The sequence below is a fragment of the Phycodurus eques genome, chromosome 11, assembly GCF_024500275.1.
Source record: "Phycodurus eques isolate BA_2022a chromosome 11, UOR_Pequ_1.1, whole genome shotgun sequence".
Classification (NCBI taxonomy): domain Eukaryota; kingdom Metazoa; phylum Chordata; class Actinopteri; order Syngnathiformes; family Syngnathidae; genus Phycodurus; species Phycodurus eques.
The window spans coordinates 6,471,603-6,491,175 of NC_084535.1; the positions used below are offsets into that span (position 1 = coordinate 6,471,603).

The following is a 19,573-nucleotide window of genomic DNA, read 5'->3' on the forward strand; positions in this document are numbered from 1 at the left end:
TGTCTTGCTCAAAACTAACATTTACACCCCAGATGGGACATGAACCCACAATCCCTGGCTTAGGAGGCCAGTCCCTTATCCATTAGACCACTGGGGCTGTGGAGACAGAGATTCAATGTGTCTAATATTATGATGAATGTTTGTCTTTTTTTTTTTTTCAAGCACTTGCCATGTGTGAAGAGACCCCTACCGTCATTAACAGGTGACACAGATGTTTTCTAGTGCGATGCAGCCGAATACAACTGAATTGTCGGACAGTGTGCGGAGGTTCTGGAACTAGATTTCACGAGTGGGCGACAGTTTTCAAATAGTTTTGCTGCAATTGTAAAGTTGAATCGCAGGTAAACGGTATCACAATGTTGCACATGTAACAGCCAACCAAAATGCCATGTGGTATCACATGATCTTTCACAACAAAAATTATGCTTCCGAGTACCTAGCCAGGTGGCCATAGCTGAGTTGTACCAATACAATATATACACTTTATTGGTCATACCAGAATTTGAGGACAATTTAGGCACCAAAATCTTTGAAAAACATACCATCTATTTTATAATTTTGTTGTTCTTTCCCCCCCAAGAAAAACAGGTGATAAAACATCATAACATTTTATTCATCTAGCTAAACCATCAACAGTACACTTTTTAGGAGATATTGTCATGTCATATATTCTGCTGTGTTTGATGTAGGGGTGTGTGTGTTTTTTTTCCTTTTTTTTAAACTAACGTATTTTATTCTAATTTCTGAGGACTTGACTTCTATACGTGAACTGCATATGTTAGTATTGAGTGTATGGAATAAACTGTACAGAATTTGAGACAACAAAATCAGCCATTGTTTAATGGTTAGCATTCGCGATTAGCATTAGCTAGCTAGCAAGTGCCATTCTAGGTACAAAAAAACGTTATCTACCATTCAGCTCACTCATACATCATGTTACATGTACATTATACATCTAATAGTGTCTTAAAAACCACTTACAGACGCTCCTCTGTCGTTTCTGGCAAAGATTATCAGTGGCCCAATACTGTGTCCGTCTGCAATAAATGTCCTTGTGAAACATTGCTTCCGGCGGTGTAAATTACGTTATGCGAAAAACATAGTTTTTCTTTATTATTATTATTATTATTAATATTATTATTAGCAGCGGAGCTTCGAGGCAGAAATTCTGCGTCAATATCGACTTTGCCGAGTTATTAATTTTTTTTCCCCAGCACTAGTTTGGTGCAACCCAGTTACTGATACTCAGGCACCTTGAAAACAGATTTAAAAAATATTTCTATAAACGTTATACAATTCAGTATTACATTTTATTTTAATGGTAATTTAATTTTAGTATTACTCTAATTATAGTTAGTCACGGTTGAAAATCAATGCTACTGTTCGAGTTTTTGCTCAAGAGTACATGCTAGCTGTGTTAGCCACTACGCTAACTAACCTAGCTCTACAGTAAAAAAAAATAAAAACTTTGATATTAATATGTTGTCTGTTAACATGAGTAACAGGATTGAGCATATTTACCCATGGCTAAAAAGCGAAGCGTGGCGAGTCTTTCTGGCGGCGAAATGTACTGGTAGAGTAAATGAACGGGGCTATGAGCCTCTTGAACATCCACATCCGCTGTCCTTTATTCTCTTTGCCGTAACTACAATATAATATAATTATAAAAACAGAGCAAGCTGCTTCTTCCTGGAAAATTCCCACATATTGTTATAAGTTCAATATAATGATATGATGCAGTATTTTTGGCACCTCATAACATTGCCGATAAAAACACCAGGGGTTGCAGTTGTCCTGTAGCAGTGAATTGGTAGGCGTGTGAAGGTTAGCTACTCACTACAATTTGTTTGCGATTGTCCAGTACTGTCGAGTTCGTTCGGTATATGGCGGCCCACGGGGAGTTGTCCGTCATAGACCTCTACAGACAACACGTTGTTGTTCTGGGATTGGGTTGTTGTTCGGGCTCTTGACTGATTTATGGGCACCGCTTTTTGTTTGAGCTGCGGGGTTTTACGCAAAAGACTCAGCACATTACATGCCTTAACCTTGAGTCTGAGCCAGCGGGTGGTGCTCTGAGCCAGACACCCAACACAGAGGCCTTCTTCAATGGACCCGCCCGAACTCCACGTGAAGCAGCTCTGCTATATGGAAAGCCGTTTGAGCATTTATTTCATATCCTTGATGCTTAAGGTCCATGTACTTATAAACTCTTTGTCCTCACTAGTAAGTCAATTCAGAGAACTAGGGAAGCAACAATATGGAATAAATGCTCAAACGGCTTTCCATACTGCTGTCCAGCTAACGCAGCGCGGTTGTCTGTTAACCACATGGATCACAGAGATGGCCCGAATAAGCTACTGGGATCCCAAAACAGTACCGTGGTAACAAGCCATTACAATGGGATTTTCCAATTCTTCTTCCCACTGTGGGACTGGGAGAGCCCTCTAAACACAACATTTCGGCAGGAACACGTGCGCTGGAGGTTTGGGCCAGCTGTGATTGAACGCTCCCATCATCTTTATGGCTCTCCGAGCACCTGTCAGGGGCATTGTCTCTCTGTTAACACAGCAAACAAGAGAATCGGGTGGAGTACCGCGTACGTATAGGATGGTTTCGGTGCCAGCTGCGAGAGCTAACACAGGGTCACGCATGTGTAGTAAGCCCAGGGTTTTGGAAATGTTTTTGAGTCCGGGGAAGTTTTCCCCTCATAATTGCATGTGCACCAACAAATATATGCCATGAGAATTATTTCTTGTTTTTTAAAAACATTTTACAGGTCCTGTATTTTGCCTCCATAGAGTGACTCTCTAATATGGACTTAGTATAAAAGTGTCAATTTAATTTAAAAACACAAGTTGGTTTTGTCGTACACGTGTCCAGAAAAGGCTCCTCTGACGGCTACTTTTGTTTGACACAAATTTGTATCTGCTTTGTCATATTTGGCTAAGACATCGCCCACTTTCCTCTGATTGGTTGCCTCCGTGTAGCCGACCCACTTGTGAGAGCACACGTGTTTGTTATGTTGACAGCGCTGGCTCAGGAGTAGAAAGGGAAGGCGGAAGTCTTCGCTAGTGACCTAGATAAGCTCGAGAAATGCAAATGAATTTCAGGCCTCTCGGCAGAAAAAAGTCTGGATCTTAGGAATGCGTGGACAATTTTAATTCATATTTCACATGCTTACCGAGGCACCACAGAGACAATATTACATCCCAAATATTATAAAAGTTGGTTTGGCAAATTATGTCCCCTTGAACTTGAATATTCATGACCTGTCTAATAGAAAGCATCCATCCATTTTCTGAGCCGCTTCTCCTCACTAGGGTCGCGGGCGTGCTGGAGTCTATCCCAGCTGTCATTGGGCAGGAGGCGGGGTACACCCTGAACTGGTTGCCAGCCAATCGCAGGGCACATAGAAACAATCAACCATTCGCACTCACAATCATGCCTACGGGCAATTTAGAGTCTCCAATTAATGCATGTTTTTGGGATGTGGGAGGAAACCGGAGTGCCCGGAGAAAACCCACGCAGGCACGGGGAGAACATGCAAACTCCACACAGGCGGGGCCAGGGATTGAACCCGGGTCCTCAGAACTGTGAGGCTGACGCTCTAACCAGTCAGCCACCAATAGAAAGCAATGCAACCTAATTCAGTAGTCTAAAATTTTATATACATATTTATCCATTGTCACTGGCTGATGTGCATGGCTTACACTAACAACATTGCTGTAAACAGAGAGGCGAGGTTCCTTTGAGACTTCCCGATTTCATCCCAAAAAATTGAGAGTTTCAATTCATTCTTCATTCTTGTTGTATTAAGTGGATTTTATGCTGTTAGAAATGCATATTGGTCAAACTCCCAACACTTTTACTTTTTATTTTTATAAATTAACTGCAAGCAGACAATGTACATCCACGTATTGGTAGTGAACCACCAGACTTTCAACGGAGAACATCTGATATACTGTACGAGTAAATTGATTTATGAGCTTGGTCAAGGAAACAAATTAAAAGCACATCTTTATAAAAACATTATATAAAATATAAATTAATTGCAGCTTATTTAACTTATTACGGCTCGCGGACACCGGTTTGAGAACCACCGACATACCCAAAGAAGCTCAGTGAAATCATGCGGTAAATGTCAATCCACATCCGTCATCTGCTGTCTTGATTTATTTTCACAGGCTGGTGGTTTGTCAGCACCTCAGAGGAGCAAGGCTGGGTCCCCGCCACCTATCTCAACTCCCATAGTAGCACACGGGACGACTTGGACCTGGGCGCTTCAAAAAGCGGGGAAGGTAAGTCGTCGCCACCTGACGCACGCCCACCCGCACACGCAAACACACGGCGCTTTGTAGCCATAAACCCCCTCCACCTTTGATCGGTGACAAGACGGCGCAAACCTGGCCTCTGACTTGGCCGTGTCTAAACGGGCGATGTCGGCCCGCCGTGAACCGCTTTCCCTGTCCGCCTGCCATCGTAAGCACGCTTGAACAGAGCGCGGATTCAAGTCTGCGTCAGTGGCGAGGAGGGGTTCCGGGAGGGAGCAGACCGCAGCCCGGTGATGAGCTGTACAGTAGTGCATTGTACATACCAGGATGTTACTCACTACATGATCGCTACTGTTTCCATCTATAGTTAGCATTGAATTACTACTTAACTCATCCTAAATATTCTGTAATTTTACATATCATGAGTTTTATCAAATCAAATCAAATCAAACTTTATGTATAGGGCACATTTCATACAATGATATGCATCTCAAAGTGCTTTACATAGTTCAAATCAATCCCCCTCCCACTACTCAGCCACACGAATACATACATGCGCGCACACACACGGTTAAAAAAGTAAGAAATCGTGATGGTAGAAAAACGATATCCTGATGTCATATACATCACATACAGTGACAAATGGTACGCTCTCCTCAGTGAAGGGTTTCCCAGACCCTTACAGCTATACACCCCAATTAGAAATGTCATTTCCAGGACCCAAAATTACAAAAAAATATGTCATATTATGTACAGTGCTTAGCAAATTTATTAGACCACCTGTTATAAAAAAAATATATATGTATGAAGAGTCCCATCGGGCATCATGAAATGCTTTAATGCAGACTCTTTCAATTTCAGTTAGCTCTTGATATTTTACTATTTGAACAGGAATAAGGAATTTCAAACTGGATTCACTTATTTTATACCTAATATAAATAAAGCATCACATTCAAACACGAAGCGTTACATTTCTGTCAAGTAATGCAAGGAAATAACCATAATTTGACCTCTTAATAAAAACATAATGTGCTTCACTATTTTTTCCCCCATTTCTTTAACAATGTTGTTGTTACAACTTTCAGCGTGTCCCTTCAGTCGTCACCACAGCGAGTAACTCACATAATTTGTTTGTTTGCACAGTTTTTATGCCGGATGCCCTTCCTGGCATAATCCACCCATTTAAAATGTTCTTTTTTTTCCTTTTCTTTTCTTTTTTATCTGTGTTTGGAACTGGCAGTGGCTGGGTCTTAACACGGACCAGGAATCGAGGGATAAAAATAATTATATTTTGCTGTTAACGTTTGCAGATTTAAAACTGTTAGCAAGATTTTAATCTAGCCTCACTTCAACAATCCCTTTAATTATTAGAATATTAAAAATCAAAATAAGGTGATAAACACAAAAACGTTGCTAATTCCGCGTCGCATCTGTATCCTCTCAGCTGCCCGAGGTCCCATCCCTCTGCTCTTGTTTGCTACTCTTATGCCCATTTATTAGCAAACAAGGGATTGGCATTTTTGTTTTGAAATTGTTTTATTTTCCAGCGGTGGATATTCCAAAGTAGTCAGCAAAGCTCCTGAAGCCCCAGCTAACAGGTCAGCGCGTGGCTGCATTGGGTGGTAGTCTAATACATTTGTTATGCACTCCTTGTAAACTTATGGTAAAGAACACAACATATACAAATGCTTTAATTTATCACTTATTAATTATAAACATGATTTTTTTAAAAAAAGTCCTTAACCAAGAAATTGTGTGGCTGCCTCATGATCAATAAGGCTGTGACTGATTATGCACTGGAGGCACATGGACACAAGTATTGATACGTACCTCATAATCGATTTAATAAATCTAGACCCTTTAATTCTGTAGCAAGATATTTGGGACAATTGTATGCGTAGTTAGTGGGAGCTGCTTTGCGGGACATAAACACACTTCAGGTGTCCCAATACCTTTGTCCAAATACAACAGAACTACAAATAGAACACCTTTGGATGGCCTCGCTTAAATCTCCCACTGGCCATAAATCCACATAATAAGTGGAAAATTCTCCCTTCTGGACTCTTTTGAAATGAAAGTGAAGCAATTGCAGCATATTTGCAAAAGGCTTACGCAGCGTTCTGTTGGAGACAACAACAAACGGAGTATGGAAATGATTATTAGACTTCCAAACAAACACGGAGAGTTTGTAAGTGTGGCCAAAACATGTTTTTGCCACACAATTTCCTTACTGTGTAAAAATGTGAGACTGGATTGGACTATGTATACACAGAAGGGGTTTGTATGACAAATGCAACCCGAATGGCCACTTCATTGGGTACACCTGCGCATTTAAGACATAATGAGGCCTAATACAAGCGGAATCTACAGGCTCTTTGAGGCTTATGAGGCATAGTCAGCTGTTCCAGTAATCTGATGCATTTCCTGGGGGCAGCAATGTGTGGCCCAGATGCTCCAATATGACAGGATGGGGAAACCATGCTAACAAGATCCTAATTAAAAACCGCAGAGATGTCTTCATTTAACATGTCCCCTATAACCCTCCCATCCAACCTGCCGTCATTCCACACTTCACCGTCCGCCCACCGTCTTCCATTTCCCGCTAATAGCATTTTGTGTGTTGTGTGTTTTTTTTAACATTTCGCCGCTTCGCACTCCGCTTTCCATGTATGCGTGTGTGTTCACCATTGTCTGGTCAACGTTTGTGTCCGTCAGTCACTAAGCGACACAAGGCCCACCTGAAGCGGCTGGACCGGAGATGGACGCTTGGGGGTGTCATCAGCCGGCAGCAGAGCCGAGGTGAAGTGAGACAGATGCCGCATTACCAAACCTCAACGCCTTTGTTTGTGTGCGCTCCTGACGTCATCGCTGTTTGTCTCATCCTGCATCCTGTGTTGACGTAAATCCACCATGACTAACTACTAACTGACATTCAAATCAGCACTGTATAAGCAAGTACCTTTGAATTTAATTCGTTCCGTGACTGTGATCGTGACTCTTAATATCAAATCATTTTTTCCAGTTGAAATTAGTTGAAATGCAACTAATCCGTTGCAGCCCCACTGCCCCCAAAAAACTAAAAACATTTGTTACAAGAAAAAGAAGAATCATCTTTATTGTCATGACATACATGCATAAAACTGTTGTTATTATTATGCATTACTAGAAAAGAAAAATACTACTGTTTTCTTTAAATAAAACAAAGTTAGAATTTTGCTGTATGTATGCAATTAAATTTTTTATTGTACAGTAAATAACCATTTATCATGAACCATGATTGATGAAAATCTGTGAACAGAGAGTTTAGTTTTATCCATCCCGCATGCTTTAAACACATTTAAACTTATTAAAACACACGTTTCAAAGTATTGCTTAGCACCTCTTTTCACTCTCTCGCTGTCAAGAAATGGGATCATATAACAATTTTAAGGAAACGAAAAGGAGACTTGATTGCACATTTCTCCAAATGAAATCCAAACCGTGCTTGCTTTAAGCTATTTATTTGGCTCCCCCATTTTAAGTTTACTGTAAAAGTGACTCATAAAACAAAACAGAATTATTATACATTGTATATTTAAAGACCAAAATGTTCACCCAGCCAAAGCAATAAAAGTATTACTTTGGCACCATCTTGTGGTATGTTGTTGCCATGGAAGTACTGTTAAGTTGCAGTGATTTGAAGAGCTTTAGTTCGTCAAAAGTGGCACTTTAATGCCATCTTGTAGCATCTTGGTGCAGAGGAACTATGTTGAAGTGAGTTGATGAGTTTCATTGAGACAAAAGTAGTGCCGTGGTTTTGGGGGAATATTCCTTTCATGATATTTCATTGTCATACTGTTCACTGCCTTATAGTGGGACCTTTTCCGGCCATTTCGGCTCAGGTTTAAGCTACCAATTATGTCTCCAGGGAAGCAGAGGTGAAATTAGTAGCTTCATGCCTAGCAAACAATTACTGAAATTATGTTACAAAAAAATTTTTTTTTTGTTTCAGTGTTTTCGTTTTATTTCAACACTGCCAAATTATCCCAAATAGCTCTCGCCCACGCACCGAAAAGCTGTTGCGCAATACACGGCGGGACGGGCCTGACGCTGCATTTAAGAACCGTGTTAGAGCCAGATATTTACTCGGCTCCAGCGCAAATTGCGACTAATATTGACGTACCAAAAATGACGTTTATGACGTTCACGGACAGTCCAAGTTGTCACCATTAGAGGAGCAGGGAGAATAGGCTATTGGGTTCATACCAAACTTTGTGCTTGGCACTGCGCTCTGGAGTAAAGAGACCGAGAGTGTTGTTTCCACCCGAGGACTCAAATCCTGCTTGAGAAAGAAAGAGAGAGAGAGAAAAAGGAGAAAGATTGTGCTGACTCCACTAGAATCAATTCAAACTGTGATGGAGGCGAAGCATGTTGTGGTTAACAAAACATCTGATTCAGAGTTTCCCATCTCGTTGCTCGGCTAGATATTGTTTGAGAGGGGAAACGTTTCACCAGGCCGCGCACACAAAAGAGTCCACAAGGTCAAAAATACAAAAATACATAAATATCCTCTCTCTCTGGATCTTACTGTAGTCATGAAAGTGAAGGGAATTGCTATCCCGCTTCCTGTCTGCTCCTGGACAACCTTGAGAAAGGGTGAGGAAAGGGAACAATGAATTACAGTGAACTCCTGCTTAACAGAAGAGATACAGTACATTCCATTATAGAAATACCATGTTAAAATAAAAAACTAAAAACTAGAAACGTTTTACCCCTTCTGCACACAAACATTAAAACACACTTTTTATAGCATTCCTTGGCCCCATCTTGTGGTATATTTATGGCCAATGAACTACTGTATGCTGAAGTGAATTGAGGCACATCTTTCAGGCAAAGCTAGTTCTTGGCTGCCTAGGAACTCTGTTGAAGTGAGTTAAGATGTTTCATTTAGACAAAACTGGAATTGGTATTGGTATCAATTATTCGGTCCCTGTCCCCTGCGGACAGCAGTAGTTTTGTCTAGTGCTAGTCCGCTAGCTTAATGCTAATATATATTGTGAAACGCTATAGACAGGCTAACTGAGATTAGCATCAATGTTAAGGTAATTATGAACGTTCAAACAACTGCTACTTTAACACACACAGAGCAGCAACACATACAAACAGCATACAATAGTCGCAAGCAAATATTCTCTCGCTCTGTGGTAACATCTAATTCTAATAAATTGCTCTATCCCTTCTTCTTCCTCTTTATTAAGTTGCATCTCTTCCAGTAGACCTCAGTGCTGCCTGGCATGTTGTGGCCCAACATGGTACTACACTGAAGTCACGCAACTCGAAATTCGGATGAGCCTCTATACTGTAATAACCAATGCAAAACAATTGCTTAAAAATCAGCGACATAAATATATTGCTGTAGTATTGCTATCCTGCTTCCTGTACAGTCCTAGACGACCTTGGGAAAGGGTGAGGAAAGGGGCAAAAAATGAATTATTTCTAAGCAGGATCCCAAACAGTGCTTCGTCGTCTTGTAACTTTTTGTCGCCGTGCTCTCTTGGGACTCAGTCGGGCAGGGTTCGGTCAGGAATTGCCATAATGACGGGAAATTGTGTCTCTGCAATGGCTGGCTGGCCTTGCAGGAATGCATAAATCAGCACGGCGCCTCTCGCTCGCCATTATGTGCTGAGTTAAGAGGCGCAAGGCCAAGGACACTTCATAGGACGCCGGCTCGCCTAAGGTGCACTTAATGTAAACAAAACTAAATTAATGACAGCCTGCACACAATGTTTATATCTCCGGGATTACTTTGTGTGCAACACAATGGCAAACTTTCATGATGTGTTACCCATTATAACTTAATGTGCGGCCATTATGTCGCGCTGCTCTGTTAACGCTAACTTTAAAATGTACTTTGCAGATGTATACAACAATTCCCCGCCTGTACATGGTTCACTATTCACAAATTGACCTACCATTGCCGTAAAAAAACACCGATATACAGTGTTTGTGCTCTTTTTAAAACAATGCCACAAGATGCCGCCAAAGTCAACACAAGTTTGTTTGTATAGCCCTTAATCACGAAACAGTCTCAAAGGACTTCACAGGCCCACAGTTGACAAAGATTGACGACGCGTGGTGACGAAATATATACGGATTTTAAATTGGGCTGCTTTTTTTGCCCCACATGCTGTACCCAGCAAAAAGATGCCACGCAACATGACATTCGGAAAAATATTTTTTGTGTATAATTTGATAAATGTTCATTTAAAAAAAACATCTGAGATTATAATTATTTAAAATATTGTTTGTTAATACATATTTTAAAAATATTGTTTAATCCTACACATGATCTCACACAATTTCATACACTTCACCCATCCATCCATCCATTTTCTGAGCCGCTTCTCCTCACTAGGGTCGCGGGCGTGCTGGAGCCTATCCCAGCTATCATCGGGCAGGAGGCGGGGTACACCCTGAACTGGTTGCCAGCCAATCGCAGGGCACATAGAAACAAACAACCATTCGCACTCACAGTCACTCTAACTTGCCTACGGGCAAGTTAGAGTGTCCAATTAATGCATGTTTTTGGGATGTGGGAGGAAACCGGAGTGCCCGGAGAAAACCCACGCAGGCACGGGGAGAACATGCAAACTCCACACAGGTGGGCCCGGGGATTGAAACCGGGTCCTCAGAACTGTGAGGCTGACGCTCTAACCAGTCGGCCACCGTGCCGCCTTGCACACTTCAGTAGAATAAAAATAAAAAATAGCATCTGATTATAGACATAGACACCTTACAGTATAAGAATTCAAATTCATTATAAAGCATGTTTCTAAATGCGTTGCTGTGTTTCGCTGTGTCTTTGGCAGCGGAAAAGTACATCGCAGTGCAGCCGTACACCAGCCAAGGAAAAGATGAAATAGCATTTGAGAAAGGAGCGGTGGTGGAAGTCATTCAGAAGAACTTGGAGGGCTGGTGGTTCATCAGGTCAGCCTCACTTCACGTGCATTAAATGACAAGTTCATAGGAACTTGTTTTATGGAATTCTGCTTGTGTGTTATTTACTCACAGGTACCAGGATAAGGAGGGCTGGGCTCCAGCTTCTTATCTAAAGAAAATGAAGGAGGACCTCTCCCCAAGAAAAAAGACGGTGACCGGCCCGGTGGAGATCATCGGAAACATCATGGAGATCAGTAACCTGCTCAACAAGAAAGCCCCCGGCGAGAAGGACGTAGGCGGCGATGAAGTCTCGGAGAGCCCGCAAGCCGCCCGCAAGGAGATCAGCTCGCCAGTCTTGTGTTCTGAATCCGGCCCTGTTAGTACACCTCAGGACGGCAAAGGCAGTACGGAGCCGGCTTCGCCGGCCGTGGCCCGCATTGCGCCGCACCGGGTGGAAATTGGTTAGTCACAGTCATTAAGATATGATCAATAAAATTGAACAATAACAAATTATAGGCAAAATAAAGTAAAACTACTCACCTTTTGAGAACGCCTAATAGATGCATAACAAGCTTGCAAACAGGGATGTGTTTGCAGAGCAATACTGTCATCTAGTGGCGTGACATAGGTACTCCTGGTATTATTATTAGCATTAGCATTATTAGCATAATGACGCATCTTGAGCTTTGTGCTTGTTTCTTTGTGGTTGTTTAATTTCTCTCCTCTCCTTGACAGGTTCCCCAGTTCTCAGGCAAAAACCTCCTCCTCGAAGAGATGCAACCTTGGTGGGAGTGCTTTTTATATAACATATTAATACATAAACATGTCAGATGTACATACTGGTATTGCACAGTCTGAATTATGAGCTCCAATACAAGAGCCAGATCAAAGATCCTGTATGCTCAGTTGTGCTTGAGAGAGGTATTGCATTAATATTTGGATAAAGACTGAGACATGTTTCTAATATTATCTGCAAAATTATATATTAATATTTAATTGAATACACAGCAAAGACAAGATATTTAATGGGCAAACTGATAAACTTTATTGTTTTTAGCAAAGAATCATTAACTTAGGATTTTATGGCTGCAACACGTTCCAAAAAAAGCTGGCACAGGTGGCAAAAAAAGAGAAAAAAAAAAAGTTGAGGAATGCTCATCAAACACCTGTTTGGAACATCCCACAGGTGAATAGGCTAGTTGGAACAGGTGGGTGCCGTGATTGGGTAGAAAAGGAGCTTCCCTGAATCGCTCAGTCATTCACAAGAAAAGATGGGGCGAGGTTCACCTCTTTGTGAACAAGTGCGTGAGAAAATAGTCGACCAGTTTAAGGAGAATGTTCCTCAACTTACAATTGCAAGAAATTGAGGGATTTCATCATCTACGGTCCATCATATCATCAAAAGGTTCAGAGAATCTGGAGAAATCACTGTATGTAAGCGGCAAGGCCAGAAACAAACATTGAATGCCCGTGTCCTTCGATCCCTCAGGCGGCACTGCATCAAAAACCGACATCAATGTGTTTCAGAAAACCAATGTCAGTAAATACAGTTCGGTGCTACATCCGTAAGTGCAACTTGAAACTCTACTATGCAAAGCAAACACCCAGAAACGCCGTCGGGTTCTCTGGGCTCGAGCTCATCTAAGAAGGACTGATGCAAAGTGGAAAAGTGTTCTGTGGTCCAACGTGTCCACATTTCAAATTGTTTTTGGAAATTGTGGACGTCGTGTCCTCCGGGAGCCCAAAGAGGAAAAGAACCATCCGGACTGTTATGGATGCCAAGTTCAAAAGCCAGCATCTGTGATGGTATGGGGCTGTGTTAGTGCCAATCGCATGGGTAACTTACGCCCCTGCTTATTTCAGCAAGACAATGCCAAACCACATTCTGCACGTGTCGCAACAGCGTGGCTTCATAGTAAAAGTGCGGGTACTAGACTGGCCTGCCTGCAGTCCAGCTGACAGGTCTGGAAATTGAAAATGTGTGGCGCATTATGAAGTGTAAAATATGACAACGGAGACCCTGGACTGTTGAACAGCTCAAGCTGTACATTGAGCAAGAATGGGAAAGAATTCCACCGACAAAGCTTCAACAATTAGTGTCCTCAGTTCCCAAACGCTTATTGAATGTTGTTCAAAGAAAAGGTGATGTAACACAGTGGTAAACATGACCCTGTCCCAGCTTTTTTGGAACGCGTTGCAGCAATAAAATTCCAAGTTCATGATTATTTGCTAAAAAGAATAAAGTTAATCAGTTTGAAAATTAAATATATTGTCTTTGTAGTGTATTCAATTAAATATAGGTTGAACATCATTTGAAAATCATTGTATTCTGTTTTTATTTATGTTTAACACAACATCCCAACTTCATTGGAATTGGGGTTGTATTATGCATGTGTACATGTGTCTCATTGTTATGCCATGATCCAATTAATGACTATCCAATATATAGGTACTGTATTTAACAAACATTAATAGCATAGATGTTTATCTACACGTGCCCTGTGATTGGCTAGCGACAAGTTCATGATGTGTGTACCCCGCCTCTTTCACCTAAAGTCAGCCTGGATAAATTCTTGTTCACCCATGACCATAATGAGGACAAGCACTGTATAAGATAAAATAAAAACAGCATATGTGATGTGCTACAGAAAATGGACAGATAGCTACATTAAAAGGGGCAAATTATTAGAAGATTCTCGCAGTGTTTTTGTTTATTTCATTTTGATACAGCTTTTGCAATGGAGCTGGATATATTAAGCATGTCTACCTGTGCCTTATTGTTATGCTATTATCCAATGAATGACGATAGGTATCTGACAAACCATTTATCCCCAGGGATTTCCTTTGCCCTCGCCACCTGAGCCCCCTACAGTTGAAGCTGAGTATTACACCATTGCAGAGTTCCAGTCTTGTATATCTGATGGGATCAGTTTCAATGGAGGCCAAAAAGCGGAGGTAACAATCACACAAACTATGACTTCCACATTGATTAGCTTCAGTGACTTAATGTTTGTCACATGTGACCTTTTAGGTGATTGAGAAGAATTCTGGAGGCTGGTGGTATGTCCAGATTGGAGAGCGGGAGGGCTGGGCTCCGTGTTCCTACATCGACAAACGTAAAAAGCCCAACCTCAATCGAAGAACGAGCACGCTGTGCCGCCCCAAAGTGCCTCCTCCGGCTCCGCCTGTCAAGAAGCAGGACTCTGTGGAGACGGCGCCGCCCAGCAGCCCCGGGTGCGAGGCTCCGGAGTCTCCCGTGTCTCCCGGGAGGCCCGTCTATGAAGAGCCGGAATACGATGTCCCGGCCATCGGCGACCTTGATCTGGAGTCTGAGTTTGAGTTCCTGAGAGGCGAAGCTTCTTTGGTGGATGTGAAGAATGAGGACACGTCTTCCGAGAAGGGATCCCAGTGGTCCTCCAAACCGTCCCCGGCGTCATCGCTCCACAGCGCCTCCTTTAGAATGTGCGAGACATTCGAAGACGGCCAAGAAGCGGAGGCGGAGGAGGAGTGTATCTACGAGAACGACGGCTTCCGACCCTTCAAAGAGACCCCGGAGAGGCAGTGCAGTCGTGACTCCAATTCCTCCAAGGCCAGCGTTGTATCCGAAACTGGCAAGACTACCAACCCAAAATCAGGAGGATGGAGATCTGCGGCCAACAAGCTTAAGATCACCTTGAACGGAAGCCAAATGTCAGCCAAAAGCGAGGACGGGTCCGGCTCTAAATCAGCCTCCAATGAGTCGACCCCGGATATGTCCAGAGCCAAGAAAGAGCAGGAGGAAAGCAAAGCATCCCCCAACACCAAGTCCTCATCCAAACCCAAGCCAGTGGTGAGGCCTAAACCGCAGCTGGCTAAGGCATCCAGCGGTGACAAGATGGACATCAGCACGTTGAGAAGACAGCTGCGACCCACGGGGCAGCTCAAGAACGGCAGCAAAAGCAAAGGCGAGGACTCCGAAACCGCCTCCGTCGTCTCCTCCGAAGACTCCTTCTCGTCTCAGAGCACATCGTCCGAGTTCTCCTCTATCTACTCCAAAGGCAGTCGCGGGGACTCGGATGCGGAAGGCTGCGTCCTCTATCGCACCACCGACCCTTACGAGAAAGTCCAAGAGTCGGAGCTGAGCTTCCCTGCTGGCGTGGAGGTGCTTGTCCTGGAGAAGCAGGAGAGCGGTTGGTGGTACATCCGCTGGGATGACTCCGAGGGCTGGGCCCCAACGTATTTCCTGGAGCCGGTGCGGCAGCAGGACGACGCGGCTGGCTCAGAATCCGATGGAACGCCCTCCAAACCCGGGAGCCTCAGCAAGTCCAACAGTCTGGAGAAGAACGAGCAGAGGGTGCAGGCCATGAACAACCTCAATCAGAACCTGAAGAAGGTCACGCCGCCTATCCCTTCCAAACCACCCGGTGGTCTCTCCAAGCCCACCGGCTTGTTTGGGTCACGCAAACAAAACAGCGGCAAGCAGCAGCAGGTTGTCAGACCCCAGTCAGTCTTCATCTCAGCCCCCATCAGGGATAATCCGAGCCCCATCGGCTCCCTCAGGAGAAACGAGTCCCTCAACTCCGGCAACCAGCCTCGCGTCAGCCCCACGGTGCGTCGCAATGCCTCATTCGGCACCGTGTCCCGTAGCCTGGCGCCCAACAACATCGCCCTGCCCAGCCGGAACGCATCCGGCACCGGCAGCCCGGAGTTCCTGGGTGGCGGGCCGCAGAGGAATGCCCTCCCTGTGTCTACCGTGAGGCCCAAGCCCCACATCATCCACAACAACCTCAGAGAGGTCTACGTCTCCATTGCCGACTACCATGGCGACGAGGAGACCATGGGGTTCCCTGAAGGGACAAGTCTGGAGGTTCTTGAGAGGAACCCCAATGGTTGGTGGTACTGCAAGGTGCTGGACAGTGGCAAGCCCAGAAAAGGGTGGGTTCCTTCCAATTACCTCGAGAGGAAGCCTTAGTGCGTTCGGAGCTGGCAGAACTCTGAACGCGTGTTGGAAAGACTACTCACACGGACACTTTGATTTTGTACAAGAACCCCAGGAAGTTCACGACGGAGCAAGAGGAGCAAAGCCAAAGAACAACCTAAAAGTGGAACTTGATACTACTTTGGTGTCCACCCTATCGGACGTACAGTAGTCCCTCGCTATTCGTGGGGGATAGGGACCGATCCCTGCTGCGAACAGCAAAAAAACGCTCGTAGTATACGCAATTGCGTATAATAAGTGTACCCTCGATTATCATGGGGAATACGTTCCAGACCCACCCGCAATAGGTGAAAGTCCATGATATAGAGACCATACATTATGTCGTTAGTTTTACCCCTTCCACACGTTTTAAAAACATTCAGACTTATTAAAACGCATTTAAACATTATAACACTTTTTGAACACATTGAAAATGCATTTCGACACACAAAGTTTGCAAGCATAAAAGTCATAGAAAATACTGTACGTATTGTGTCTGCACATGAATGGGTCTTTAAGAGGCGGGGCCTGGTGGGTTGACATTGAATGTCGACGAGCCTGTGAGTGATTTTCTGGGTATGAGCTGTGGTCGACAGCAGCTCCTGCGTGAATGCGCTTGTCTTTGTGTTTTACTGCTCTCAGCGGAAAAACTCTCCGTAACTTCCGCTAACGACCCAGGCTAAACTTAGCTCCTCCCCAACATACAAAGCTCGTCTCTTTGTCGAGATATATCACTTCAACATAGTTCCTTGACGCCAAATGTACTACTTTCCTATCAAACAGGGCTTTGGCGCCATCTTGTCGAATCTCAAAGCATTTGAGAAAGCGCACAAAAAAACGTGAATAGCTGGAGCGAGGCTCCACAGGAAAAGAAGTGAATGAGTGAACCACAAATATGCGAGGGATTACTGTAATCATTTTTGTAGAGGTTTCTAAGCATTTAAAGCTTACTGCATGTTTGATTTCATTATAGTGACAAAGCCTTGAGCTGTTCAAACGTAACATTTTTTTTTTCTTTTTGCTGCTAAGCGTTAGTCACAACTTGGTGCTGTCTTATTTGCATGTTTTTCTAGCCTTATTTTGTTGTACTGTTCGTCACCATTATGTCTGATATTTTACGCATTTACTGTAATTGTCCTTTTGTGAGCATCTCTAACTTTAACGATGGCTTTTAATAATAAATGAATCCCTCGATGGTTTACCAGGAAAACAGAGGCCCTTCCCTATCTCCCATCCGGAACTGTATTTATTCAATCTTTTCGTCCCGTTACGATTGACAGAATTGGTCACAGCCACTTCACACACCTGCTCCCAACTCCATCCTGACGTTGAAAAAAAAAAAAATTTCTGCTGGGCAGTAAATTTGACATTTTTACTTCTAGTCTTAACTCAGATGCTCACTTTTGTTTTTCTGTTTTCGGTGTGACAAGCAGCAGTAACTCAAGTGCCTGAAAATGAAAATAAATGCACTTTTTCAACTCTTCTTTGTTTCTTGTTTTGCATGCGTGACATTGACTCATATAGTGTTCATATGTGCTCGACAGATGAGTGCTATAGTTTGTCTCTACAACCAGTCCAGGATGTACCCCTCCTTTCGTCCAAAGTCAGCTGGGATAGGCTCCAGTTTACCCGTGACCCGAATAAGGAAAAGCGCCACAGAAAACGTATCGATGGATGGATTATTTATGCCCATAAAAGCCTTTTTCTTTGTCCCAGTAATCAGACATTTCAGAGAAAATACCTGAATGTCAGATGTAAAGTGCGGTACGTGAGAATCACTGAATTAAATGTTCAAATTGTGCATAATGTTACATTTTTTTTTCAAGTACAATAAATTTGTTCAGTAAGGTTTCAGTTGTATTGAATTTATTAAATTTTGCATTTAATCTTTTAAACTGTTCCATCTCAAACATTTATTAAGGTACGCATTTTATTCAACTTTAATGTAAACAGATGTCAAGTCCCACTTTGGCCGTTGCAGTACATGCAGAATACTGTGCATACTTTGCCCCCCTCTTCTAACTAAATAAGCTAACCCAAAATACAAGTATACACAAACCTATGAAGTTGTTGAAGCGAAAGAGGCAGAAAACCGAGAAAGCAAAGATATCATCATGAAGTCATTACAAAGTTTAATAACAATTCTTGTAACAATGTTCACAAATGTATTTCATTTATTGGATTGATTAAAAATGTTCATTTTTAATTGAATCCAAAATATATGCGCTTGAAATTTCAATTGTATTATAAACAAAGAGATTATTATTTTCATTTTTAATAGAATCAAAACCTAACTACAAATGTAATTTAAATTTTAATTTAAGTTTTAATCACCATTGTAATTAAGATGTTTAAATAATTTACATTTTAATTCAACACATTTTTTATTACATTTACGAAAAAAGTAATTAAAATGCCATTGTAATGTTTTTTTTAATGCATTTGCATCCTTAAATATTTTCTCGTAAATATTAAAAAGTTTGAAAATTAACAGTGGGATATTCTTTTCCCCACCTACTTCACTTTGTGTCCACTGGAGGGCAGCAGAGTTCAGCATCTGACCAGATGAGCGTCACTAAATGAACCCCTCCCACACACACAGTGTTTAAAATGCATTGCAGTGAGAGCAGGTACTTGCCATTTTCTTACTGAAAGTTGAACTTTGAATATAATTACTTGTCAGTGCGTCCAATATTAGTGAGGTGAAAGCTTAAAGCTTCAACAAACAGCAGCTTCAATCTCTTGTCTGAAGGCAATGTAGGATTCCAAATCGATGCAGAATGTGTGTCTTTGTGAAATATCAATGGTAACATAAATTGTGTGTCATAAAGAGATTGTGCCACCTAAGTAAACACTCAAAAGCCATTAGAAAGCCAACAGTCAAGTTCACAAAAGAGTCCGCATGGAAAGTTAGTATGTAAAGGTGTGTGATAAAGCGCTGTAACTGTATTGTCACTTTGAGACACACACATGCACGCATGTGTTTCTGTCAACACTCGGCCGCCTGTTTCATGTCGCCACATTCGTGCGCCCGCGGGGTCGTAAGTAACAAAGCAAGGCCTGCGCTACATAGCACAAGTCTATAAACAGTCGCTCTGTGACTTACGGCTGTTTACTCAAAGCCCCCCAGTTAGTCACATAGTATAGACGTAAATGGGCGTTACACAAGTACTCATACTGAGCGATTAGGTTTAATGCGGCGCAGATACAGTACAGTATGTTCGTTATTGTGTTCCCTTATTGCTCTCCTTTTTTCAACATACTCGATTGGGTTTGGTACAAGGGAACTTAAAGAGTTGAGACCCCAAAACTATCATTTTCAGGGGAAAGAGAAACGTTTTTTTTTTCTTTTTGAGTGATGACTAAGAGGATATATAGGTGACAATCGTAAAACAGGAAATGGAACTTATTGAAAAAGTAAGACAGT

At 42.6% G+C, this 19,573-nt stretch overlaps 1 protein-coding gene across 3 annotated transcripts in view; it reads left to right on the forward strand.

Moving 5' to 3' along the window:
- The window catches only part of sh3pxd2ab (SH3 and PX domains 2Ab), a 55,575-nt gene extending 37,946 nt beyond the window's left edge, over positions 1 to 17,629 (forward strand). For 2 of the 3 annotated variants that reach the window (XM_061689470.1, XM_061689472.1), the window contains 7 exons: positions 4,185 to 4,298; positions 6,987 to 7,070; positions 11,120 to 11,237; positions 11,322 to 11,650; positions 11,925 to 11,974; positions 14,025 to 14,144; positions 14,221 to 17,629. In XM_061689470.1, coding sequence (XP_061545454.1) covers positions 4,185 to 4,298; positions 6,987 to 7,070; positions 11,120 to 11,237; positions 11,322 to 11,650; positions 11,925 to 11,974; positions 14,025 to 14,144; positions 14,221 to 16,140 — 2,735 coding nt within the window. In that variant the 3' untranslated portion in view covers positions 16,141 to 17,629. The remainder of the gene's footprint in view (positions 1 to 4,184; positions 4,299 to 6,986; positions 7,071 to 11,119; positions 11,238 to 11,321; positions 11,651 to 11,924; positions 11,975 to 14,024; positions 14,145 to 14,220) is intronic. The other variant, XM_061689471.1, reaches the window with a different exon arrangement.
- Positions 17,630 to 19,573: the final 1,944 nt, after the last annotated feature.